This window comes from Lactuca serriola, chromosome 2 (genome assembly GCF_051521515.1).
Source record: "Lactuca serriola cultivar US96UC23 chromosome 2, Lser_US96UC23_V15, whole genome shotgun sequence".
In the NCBI taxonomy this organism is placed as follows: Eukaryota; Viridiplantae; Streptophyta; class Magnoliopsida; order Asterales; family Asteraceae; genus Lactuca; species Lactuca serriola.
Window position 1 is genome coordinate 24,666,870 of NC_136409.1, and position 12,160 is coordinate 24,679,029.

Here is a 12,160-nt window from a genome sequence, read left to right on the forward strand (position 1 = left end):
TCTATCACCGCCTTGATTTGAAAATTTTCTTTAAAGGATTATTCTCATAATCTGGATTTGTGATATATTAAAGTACAAAGATAAGAAAAGTGAACACACGATCTTTCTAGTAGATTCAGAAAACCTCTTAATTTCCTAAACGATCTTGTTTCTCGGAAAGCCTAAGATGATTCGTATATTAGGTACCAATATGATTCACGCTAATTGTGTGAATATATCAATTTTCACACCATATGGTTCTATTTTCAAACATAACCACACTCTATTGAAACCAAAACTTTTTTGACTCGTTCAACAAATCAAATACTACATTCGTCCCGGATTTATTGTCCATATTTTACTTCTGAAATTTTTATTCTTTAACTTTGATCTTAAATATTTTTATTTGTGTTATAAATTATTGGATGAAATTTATAACAATAAAAAGTCATTTAAAACACAATCCATTCATATATTTTTCATCAAATATCATATATCAAAAACAAAATTATTTAAGATCAAAGTTAAAAATAAATACTTCAAAAATAAAAAATAGACAATAAATATAGGACAGAGAGAATAAAACTAAAAAAATTACAGTGATCATACTATGTTTGTTTTTGTTTGTAATATGCAATATATTTTACTATGTACAACATAATAATAATAATAATAATAATAATAATAATAATAATAATAAATCTTATCGATAATAATAACACGTGTATATTTAGTTATTATGCTTTATTTTTTTTTTTTGTTTTATTTGTGACAATATATTTTGTTTACATACTGTTATTATGTGTAACTTAAATATTAAATGTGTTGTTGTGTATAAAAAATTATGAACGCGTTTTCTTACATATAACGAAACATAAATGTGGCATTGATATGGGTTAAAATATATTAAATTTTACAACTTTTAGGTAAATATTATCGATAAAAAATATATGCTCTTTGAAAAAATATGTGTTCTATGATCAACCAAATTATATTAACTTAGAAAAGAATTTTAAAAACAAAGAAACTAACAAAGAAGAAATAGTCATGGTTGGTTTGTTTAACCAACCGACATAACTTTCAATTTATATCATCTATTAAAAAACCAAGAATACAATTGAAACAATACCTTATAAAAAGAACATCTTTTGTGTTTTATGTAACGTGAAAAGCAAAGAATTTTGAAATGTTGGGAAGACACATATTGTTGTTAAAATCTCATCATCCAAACATTGTCTCTATGGTGTATTAAGACCCACATTATCCGTCCAAGAAACGCATATGATCTAACCTTTTTAATATAGTAGCATCTTTTTCCAAAATTAAGGTCTCGACATCATGAAATCTCCTAAGGCCAACCGGTGTGGGTATAACGAATACGTCCGTGGTCTAGTTGGCCACGAACCACGGACGTGCACACCGTCCCGGTGGTTCGTGGTCGACCGTGGTCGTTGCAAAATGTGCTCGGGACAACGAAATGAAACGAGGATTGCTATTGGTCGAATATTTTGAGCCGTTGAACGGCTATTTTGTGGCCGTTCCTTTTTTTTTTTTTTTTTTCAAACTCAATTATAAAAACTCAATTACAAAACTCAATACCAAAACACATACACATACATATACATTCTACACTCAATTACACCTATGGATCCCTCGATAAATATGGAATTTTTAAAAAGTTTTGACTCGGATGACGACGTAGAATTCGTCGAGACATTCTTCAATGTTGTGCAACACGTTCACGCCGAAGAAAGTTCGAATGCAGCGCGTACAAGGACGGTCGTCAATCGTGATCGCCAAGCCGCACACGACTTATTGGTACGTGATTACTTTGCCGATAATTGTCTTTATAATGACGACTCGTTCGAACGTCGTTTTCGTCTGAATAAGGCTATATTTTTACGTATTAGTAATGCTTTAGAATCTCGTTATGATTTTTTCAAACAAAAACCTGACGCTAGAGGAAGAATGGGTTTTAGTAGTATACAAAAATGTGCGGCTGCTCTTAGGTATTTGGGATACAGTATAGCATTTGATGCATCTGACGAATACTTGAAAATATCCGAGAGGACCGCGGTTGAATGTGTAGATTGGTTTTCTGCATGTGTTTATGAGGTTTTTCACGAAGAATATTTGCGTAAACCTACTCAACGTGATATTGAGAGATTATATTCGGCTCATGAAGAGAGGCATGGATTTCCCGGTATGCTTGGCAGTCTAGATTGTACAAAATATTCTTTAAAAATTAACAATTTAAGTATTTTGTCCATACAGTTCAAAAGTTGCAGCTTTAAACTGATAATGGTTTATATACAACAACATATTAAATCTAATAAATTAAGTATAATATATTTAAAGTTAAAGACATAACTTTATAAGTAGAAGTAAGAGTATTATTTTTAATATTGAAATTTAGTTTATTTTTTATTACACTTTAGGTTTGATACTTATTTATCCTTATTAACCAATTTATAATCATTATTAGAAAGACACTATAATTTATCACTTTTAACTATTTATAAAATATTCTTTGGGTTGTTTAATTTGAACTAAATTTTATATTTAAGTAGATCATGTAAGGTTATATTTAAATTAACAATTTAAGTATTTTATACAAATTGTTCAAAAGTTGTAGCTTTAAAATGATAATGGTTTACATACAACATATTAGACCTAATAAATTAAGTATAATATGTTAAAAGTAAACAAACTTTATAAGTAGAAGAAAATATATATTTTTTAATATTGTAATTTAGTTTATATATGATTACACTTTAGGTTTGATATTTATTTAACCTTATTAACCAACTTATAATAATTATTAGATAGAAATTGAAAAGTCATGGGAGTTTCAAATGAATGTGGTGAAAGGAAAAAATACATGGGAGTTTCAAATGAATATGGTTTAAGAAAAAATGCAAGCTTTATAAGTATATAATGCAATGATTGTATCCAAAAGACAACATCACCAACCCATATGACATCCTATTATCCTTCCATGCAAGGCATATGAACCAAACTTTTCAAGCTAGTAGCATATTTTTCCATAATTAAGGTCTCGACAATGAGAAATCTCGAGCCGATGCTACTATGAACTCGTACATAGAATCAAGATCAATATCACGTTCATCCATTTTGCAATTGTTCCAATAAATAGCAGTGTATATATATATATATATATATATATATATATATATATATATATATATATATATATATATATATGTTGTAAATCAAACTAATAGACACACAAGGAAACTGACAAATAATATTGAGAATTATATGTCGATTAGTTACAAATAATAAATCCAATTATTATTAATATGTTTACCAAGTTTTGTCCAGAAACCAGATTAATCTGTCTCGATTAGATCCGATTATAAGAAAGGTAGAATAAGAGTGTCATGTTATTGGACGAAATTAAAACAAGAAAAATATGTAAAACCAACCTGTTGACGGTTGATCTTGAACATGGAATAACAGCACGAATTGGACTCCTGTCCTTAAAGGTTTTTACTTCGCTTCTACTAGTTGTAAGCAATAGAGTAAAACCCCAGGATTTAATGCAGATCTATCGATTTTCCAATGACACTAGAAATCGATAAACACAAACCAAATACTCGAAGAAAAAAGCAGAGAAAGGGAGAGAGCTTTGATTTTCGTGAGAGTCTAATACGACTCCTAGGGAGCTATATTTATAGGTATCGAAACCCTAGAAGACATGAAACGGGTCCTCATAGGTCGGCCCCTAGAAACCCTAGGGCGATGACTTGCTCTCCATGCAAACCGTATTTTGGGCTTTCCAGAAAATTCCGACTTGTCCTCCACAAAGTCAACGATGACCAACCATATGATTGGATCAGTCAAACCGTCTTTCCCAATACGTCGTGTGAAGTGAAAAGTGCACCTAAATCCCGCCATTTCACGCACTCGCGGCGTCGGCTAGTGCTAGTCTAGGCTAGGCGCGCGTGTGGGCTTGGCCCATTCCTTTGATCCACTAAAGCCTTTGAAGGCCTATCAAGGGAATAAACTTATAAACCCACAAAGGTTTCTTCCTCCCACCAATGTGGGATACAAAAGGAAATTGCCAACTTGCAATTCCTTATATATATATATATATATATATATATATATATATATATATATATATATATATATATATATATATAAAGTTCCAACAATCCCCCACCAAGTTGGAATGTTTCCTTTCACTCAAAGAGAGGATGTTGCTTAGGTGTCACGAAGATTAAACCCTAGTTTAATGAGAACAAACAAGAAGAGACCGATTCAATCGTGTCCTTATAGGTTTAAACCACGGACCTTAATGACCTCTTCGGTTTACCTCACACATTACAAGTTGTCTTTGCGTTCTGCCTGAGCGCTAATATGGCCATGCGCTATAAACCCTTTTCATGACCTTTTAGAAGACAAACCACTAATCTTCACTTGAGGCGGCACCACCTCTACATCATATATGCAAAAGTTTTACAACATCTTCGTTGCTTAGATGTCTCTAAAAATTTGTTAAGAGTCGTAACTCAACCTCGTTCTCGGCAACGACATACTATCCTACCTTACATGGATCTATCATTTAATGATAGTACCTTCTATCGTTAGTGACGTCATTGTTACCCTTTAAACTTGAGAATTAGGAACACTAATACCAAGTTGGGTTTCCATCACTAAGCGATTCTATTATGGTTTTAGACCCATGACTCTTGTGATAGATATAACCAAATCTCACGTCAGGGATTTGGTAAACGGATCTGCCAAGTTTTTACTTGTCTTGACATAGACAACGTTGATGGTACCAATTTCAGTTAGTTGTCTCACAAAATTGTGTCTCAGACCTAGATGTCTCGACTTCCCATTATATACCTCATTATATACTTTAGACAGTGTGGCCTCACTGTCACAATACATAGGTATAGAAGGCCTTGGAATATCCCATAGACGGATATCTATAAGTAAGTATTGAATCCACTCTACCTCTTTGCCCGCTGCTGCTAAGGCAATTAGCTCCACTTCCATCGTTGAATGAGCTATGCATATCTGTTTCTTGCTCGCCCGATAAATAGCACCATCAACTAGAGTATAAATCCAACCACTTGTTGATTTTAATCACTAGTGTGATCTATCTAGCTAGCATGAGAAAAACCTTCAAGTATTCCGTTAGATGACGAATATGTCAACTCAAAAATACTTGTCCTTTTCAGGTATTCTAGTACTCTATCCACTGCCTTCTAGTGCTCCGTCCCTAGATTAATAGTACACCAAATCAGTTTGCTTACAATGAATGCGATGTCAGGTCGAGTGCAATGTATAGCATACATCATGCTCCCAGTTGCACTTGCATATTCTAGTTGAGCCACTGCTCGTCCATAATTCACGTTAAGTTTCAAACTTGAATCAAAAGGAGTGTTGAATTCCTTAATATTCAAATGTTGAGGCTTTGTTAGAATTTTCTCTATATAACGAGATTAACTCAGAGGAATCTAACCGCCTGTCCTTTTCACCTTGATACCAAGAATTGTATCAACTTCACCAAGATCTTTCATCATAAAGTTCGAGGATACGTATTGTTGGATTAGGTGTCTAAGCTCATAATTGGTATGTACTTGACCCGATAGTAGCATGGTCCTTTTGGGTTGCCTTCACAATAGAAATTTGATAGGATGAATTATGGAGAAAGAGGTTAATTATAATTTATTAATATATTATAAGAATAATATATAAATTGAGAAATCATATTATTTAATTAGTATTGATCAGAAATTAATTTGGAATTAATTTGGTGATCAAAAGAGACTAACTAAATTACGGGGACTGATACTTAAAAGTTGGGTTTGTGGATCCTTAGGAAGGGGTGGATGAAATTCTATGTGCTACCCACATAGATTTCATCCAAGGAGGCCTTCTAGAAGGATCTACTAGACTTCTTAAGGCTTAAGTAATCAGATTAGGGTTTTACTTGAAACCCTAGCAACTCAGCTATATTAAGAAACCCCTGGATCCCTGAAATCGGCCAATGCTTCCAAGAAAAGAAACCTAGCCGATTTTTAGAGCCTCCTAACCTCTCTCATATTCTTCCAATTCTTACTTGTGTTTGTGACTCATTATACGTGCAACAATTGAGGCACTAAGCTCTTGAAGGTCAAGATCTACAAGCTACAAGGAAAAGGTATTCATCTAACTTTGCTTTTAGCTATGAATCTCAAAATTGTATGCTAGTTAGAATTTATGCTTTGAATAATCAAAATTGCATGTATAACTTGAGAAGAGCCTAGATCCAAAGCATTAGGGTTGCATGTGCACCATAGGAATGATGTAGTGCTAAAAACCCATCAGTGGTATCAGAGCTTAGGTTGTTTTTTTGTTATATTTGATGCCATGGTTAATTGTTCAAAGCTGAAAGCAATAGAAATCTGGATTCTACCAGATGAACTCGATGAGTCCAAAGCCTGACTCGACGAGTTGACTCGTCTGATTGCATAATTTTCGGATTTTAAGCCTAAATTAAGTAAGGATAATTACCATAAGTTGTTTTAACTGATTAAAATCGATTTTTCTGATATGGTATTGGGTATCCTCATTTAATTAAAAGATAATGATCAAATTTTAAGATAATTCGTAGATAATGTGATAAATTAATTATTTGTAAAATTTGATTTGCATTTATCTTACCAAATTAATTAGATAAGGACAAATTTTGATAAGGATAAAATTAAATTAATAATTTAATTGTTTTACATTTGATCAAGAAGTTTTGAAAATGTTCAAAACTTTCCCTCAAGTTTTGGAATTTAAAATTTGATTAAAAGGTTTTTAATTTTGAAATATTAAATTCTAAAACCCTAGTGTTTTAAGAAGTTTAAACACGACACTTATACTATTATAATATTAAATACAACACTTATATTATTATAATATATAAGTGTGTGTGTGTGTGTGTGTATATATATATATATATATATATATATATATATATAAGTATGTAAAATGAGTCAATCTTACCATTAGTAGGCCTCATTCAAGAAGCTGGTCTATAAGGGGTGTTTAAGTAAGTGGCCTATAAAATAACCGTCATTGGGTATCCATTCTTACCCATTGCGCTCTTGACTAGTGGAGGGTCGTTAGCCGAACAGGTAGGATAGGACGTTAATTCCTCATTAATAAGTATAATGATTATTATAAAGTAACTAAATGTTTTTATAAATTCCCAATCCTAGTTACTTTAGGAAAAATGTGAAAATGATGCTATTCCATGAAATTGCACTTTGCACCTTGTCAAAGTCATTAGTGGAGCGTGTGTCGTTAATCAACACACTAACTTGGACTAACAAGGGTGGCGAAGGGTAGCTCGAGAATTATCATAGATCAATGGAGTGTGTGTGGTTTACCGGCACATTGATTAGGTAGTAATTGACTCGAGAGTACCAAACTAATTTGAATGGTTATTCACACCTTTTTTGTGATCCTCGGTATCCCCATCACAAACTTGAAGGGCATAATCGAGATTAAACATGCCACTAAAGAGTTCAATGAATTTCAAAACAATCTAGGAATTTCAATTCATTTAAAACCTAAGTGTTCATTTCGTTTTTCATGGTCGAAATTGGTAAATCGTCATTTACCTACCTTCATATAATTTGTAATTGGATTACGACATCCCTCTTCCGAATTGTGAGTTATAGTGTTGGGTACTAGCCTTAATATTTCATTTGGGTGTTATATTAAGGATTGCTTATCTAATCTAAACTTTGTTCATTTTCTTTTTTAGATGTCTGGCTCAAACAACGCTTCAATCTCGAACCCCTTAAGCTCCTTTTCTCTTATGAACATCTGCATGGCCCTCCGATATGAGGAAAAAAATACGTACTCAATGGAAAGCTCAAAGAGATAGATGAAACTAAAGCTTCAGTTGAAGAAATTGCTGAGTATAGGGCTTACGAAAAAGAAGCGCAAAGGTGTCGTGTATAATGGTAGTCACTATGACTCCTGAGCTACATCGGTTCTACGAGGACTACTGGCCTTACGAGATGTGCCAAGATTTGATGGTACCATCAAAGTAAGCGTCAAGAAAGGTACGAGATCATTGCCTTGTTGATAACAACCAATATGAAAGATGGAGAGTCCATCACGAACCACTTGCAAAGAATGCAAAGTTATGTGGATCGTTTGCTCAAGTTGAATGTCAACTTTGATGAAACGTTAGCGATTGATATCATTCTCCACTCTTTGCCTCCTTTTTATGATCAGTTCTAGATGACTTATCATATGAACAAGGATGAAGTCACCTTGAGCAAGCTTCTAGGGTTGTTAAGAACTGTTGAAAGTGGGTTGAAAGGCAAAGCTGTCGCAACCAGTCCTACTGCTGTTGCCCTAGTCTTGGATATCGGACATGAGAAGGGGAAGAAGAGGAAATCTCCCTCTAAGAATCACAAGGGAAAGTCTCATGATGGATCCTCTTCTAATGGGTTCAAAGGAAAAGGTGGTTCTGCAGCTCCCTCACCCGATCCAAAGGAAGCAGAGTGCTTCCACTTTCACGACAAAGGGCATTAGAAACGAAGTTGCCCAAAGTATCTGCAAGATATCAAGGATCGGAAGATAAAGCCCACCTTTGCAGGTATTTATACTATTCAATCTAACAACTCATCGCATGCTAGTTCTTGGGTCCTTGATACAGGATGTGGTTTTCACCTTTGCTCTGATTTGCAGGGGCTAAAAGGAAGTAGGGATGTGGAGCATGGGAAGATGAACTTGATCATGGGGAATAGGAGAGTGTCGCTTATCACCAAGATTGAAGTTTATTCTTTAGTTCTTAGTAGTGGGTTAGGATTAGATTTGAACGGTTTTTGCTACTCGTCAGAAATGACGAGGAATATTATTTCCTTTCATGGTTTCTATAGACAAGGTTTTAGATTTTCATTCAATAATGAAATTGCACTACTAGAAAAACAGCCTTTTACGACGCACAAACAATGACACGCAGTGATTTATGATACACAAAAGCGTGCGCCCTAGAAATAATGTCATCTCCTTTAAAATTTGAAGGACAGAGGACACGCATTTGTGCGTGCTATGAAATTAGTGTCAGAAAAGAAAAAAAATACAAACACGGAGGGAGCTTATCTTAAATGTGCGTCCTCTTCGAATGTCGCTTTATATATTTTTTGATTAACATGCATTTTTAAAGGGGGGAAACAAAATCGTTTGAAATTCTAAAATTTTGAAGAACCCTGCTTCTACCCTCTCTCTCCTCAGTATCTCCCTTTATTCACTCCTTCCTTCTCTCTGTAAACCCAAAGCCATCGCCACCGCCATTGAACCTTAAAAACTCAATCCACACTTCACGCTTCTGTGATTCTCTCTTCTTCGGCTCTCTAATCTCCGATTTTAGTCTGAAAACATCTATCAACGTCCGATTAGAAACCTAAAAAATTAGAAAACTCTACATTTCCGAGCGTGTTGGCGCCCGTGCTTTGGTGTACCTGGTCATTGTTATTCTTATTCCCTTCTTTTGTTGTTTGTCTGATTCCATCTCGATATCAATTTTCTAATCGCCCCACTGTTCCAGATTGCTTTTGTTATGTTATCGAGTTGCCAATTTCCATTAGCCGGTAATTTCCACAAGTAGAAGAAGGGACAACGGAGACAAGAGACGAAGTCAAAAGAATCAATATCGCCTATGATTCAATGCTCTTGATGTTTGATTATTTTGTTGCAAATGGGGTGTGGCCACCAAGATTAGGTCATCAATGGAGGGATCAGGATTGGGATCGCCTGTTCATGGATATGAAGCGGGGGATATGGGACCCACAGAGCTCCCTTCTCAATCTACTTAAGTAATTAAAAATTCCAACTGTAAACTACGAGTTTGGTGCAAGCTTCATAGATCCAAAGGTAGGTTAATTAAAAATCATCAGTGGATATAAGCTTTTGTTTTACGACTCCCCTCTGAAGTCTTTCTTTTCTGCAATCTATCCTGAAATACTAACTTCGGTTGTGGATGGGGTCTGACCCTCTTCGAACTAGTCTTTTATTTGAATGATATGAATCAAATTTGCCTTTCAAATCCGCAGGTGATGGCTTTGCTTGAAGATCCTCCAAGGAAACTGCCTTGAGCGTAAGACAAATGCCTATGTTTCTGAATCCAGAAACCATATATGGTTCACCTGGTAATATTCCAATACAGGTAAGAAAGATGAATACCTTCTGAGTACTAGAAATCATAGTTTTTTTTTCTTATGTAATCAAGAGAGGAAGAGAAAAGAGATGATCTTTTCTTTGGAGTAATATGGGAGATGTAAGATTGACAGTTAAATTCCTCCTGGTGAGCTTAGATATAAGTCTGTGATTTATAGAATAAAAGACAATGGGACCCACATGTCCTTGAAGTTATAGATTTATCCCAATCATAAACCTTATATTTAGCCAGATTAAGGCTGTTAGAAAAGAAGAATCTGATCACTAGGATGACTAATTGACTATACGACCCCTGATCGAGAAGCCAAGCATCTTTTTCATTCTCCACTACTTTTTAATACAAAAAAAAGAAAGAAAATACAATGCTATAATAGAAGAAAATAAAAGTAGGATACTATAAAAAACAAATAAATGTATTACTTTCTTTTCCCTATTAATCTAGTTAACATTTATATTTTCTTGTTTATAATCTTAATAATATTGTTAAAAGGAAATGGAAGCTTATATTCGAGGTCTTATTCCTAATTTGGCTCAATTGCGTGATATGCCTGGAGCTTTTGTTCAAATGTATTGCCGAATTGCTGCACCCAAATTCTTCTTCTTTTTTGAACCCAATAGACAAGGTTTATTGGTTATATTTTTTTTTCAAATAACTAAAAGTAGTTTTTTTTATTATCATTTTATTCTTGTGATCTCATTTATCAATAATTTTTCAGGGAAGGCATGCATAAAGAAGGTGCTGCTTAGTAACTGTCTTCAAGAGTTAATGGAACTGCACCAGGTAATTTCAGTTTTGTCCTTAATTGTATATTTTTTTAATTAATCATTCAATATTTTTTGTTAATTTGAATAAAAATTGTTTCTTTAATGATGATAGGAAAGTGAAGAAGAAGTTACAGATACTGAACAGGCTGAAAACTGGTTTTCCATGACATCTGCACAACGTGTATGTGGTAAGCATATCCTTTCCAGTCTCCAAAAGACCAAAATACCCTCGCTATATACTTAATGAAACAAAAATTTATATACCAAGTAGGCAGAATACAATTTGAAGGAAGAGGATCGAAGGAATACAATTTGATTCTTTCATTCTATATAAAAGGACGAAACTACCCTCATCATATTTTCATGTACACTACATATATGTTCCTTGCACTTGATAAAGAAATGAATGGAACACTGAGCAAGCAAGAGCTTCGAGAATATGCAGACGGGACACTCACAAATATTTTTATCGAGAGGGGTAAGAACTAAGAATTACTTTCTTATTTTATCTTTTTTTGTTTGTTTTTCAATCTGATAATTTATATATGTTTAAAATGACTCGTGATATTAATTTGCCTAATAGCTTTTGATGAGCATGTGCGCAGGGTTAAAACGGGAAGAGGAAATGCTCGGGAGATGGACTTTGAGAGTTTCCTTGACTTTGTTCTAGCCGTAGAAAACAAAGACACTCCAGAGGGAATTACATATCTTTTCCGATGTTTAGATCTTAATGGAAGAGGCTTCCTAACAACAACTAATATTCACACCCTTTTCAGGTATAACTAACTATTATTAGGAAATAGAAAATTGAAAAATTGAAGTAAAGAAGGGGAGCATTTAAAGTTTAAATGTTGCCTAATATACCCTTCCTAGAACAAAAAATAAAAAAGAAAAATATCTGCTTTTCCTACTTGTTGTACGTGAGACACGTCTACAAGCCTCTTGACTATGAGATACATATTTTCACCATATATTAGTAATAAAAAAAATAAAAAATTGATTTGATGATTGATTGGTACACTACACTACAGGGATGTGCACCAAAATTATATTTATATACTACTAGTGACATTCATGATATGTACAAGAGTGTTTGTTGGCTTTATAATTGGAACAGTGCTAACATGGAAGACCTTGGCATTGACATGTTTTAAATTAGTCTAAATTATATTTATTTACTACTAGTGGCATTCTTATGGATAAAAAAATA

The 12,160-nt window shown here is 33.8% G+C and overlaps 1 protein-coding gene and 1 non-coding gene across 2 annotated transcripts; both read left to right on the top strand.

Moving 5' to 3' along the window:
- Positions 1-1,641: 1,641 nt before the first annotated feature.
- On the top strand, positions 1,642-2,278 carry LOC145089070 (uncharacterized). Its single transcript, XM_079027567.1, has 2 exons — positions 1,642-2,168; positions 2,254-2,278. The coding sequence occupies exons 1-2, from the start codon at positions 1,642-1,644 to the stop codon at positions 2,276-2,278; spliced, it is 552 nt and encodes a 183-aa protein (XP_078883693.1).
- Positions 2,279-11,778: 9,500 nt separating this feature from the next.
- On the top strand, positions 11,779-11,911 carry LOC145090986 (small nucleolar RNA snoR104). The gene has a single exon (XR_013701904.1). It is a non-coding gene; the product is annotated as a small nucleolar RNA snoR104 (small nucleolar RNA).
- Positions 11,912-12,160: the final 249 nt, after the last annotated feature.

Bases quoted from the DNA above. Each gene is read 5' to 3' on its own strand.
- LOC145089070 (XM_079027567.1), top strand. From the start codon at position 1,642: ATGGAATTTTTAAAAAGTTTTGACTCGGATGACGACGTAGAATTCGTC. The intron at 2,169-2,253 runs GCATGGATTTCC...TTGTCCATACAG, and splicing joins TATTCGGCTCATGAAGAGAG to TTCAAAAGTTGCAGCTTTAA.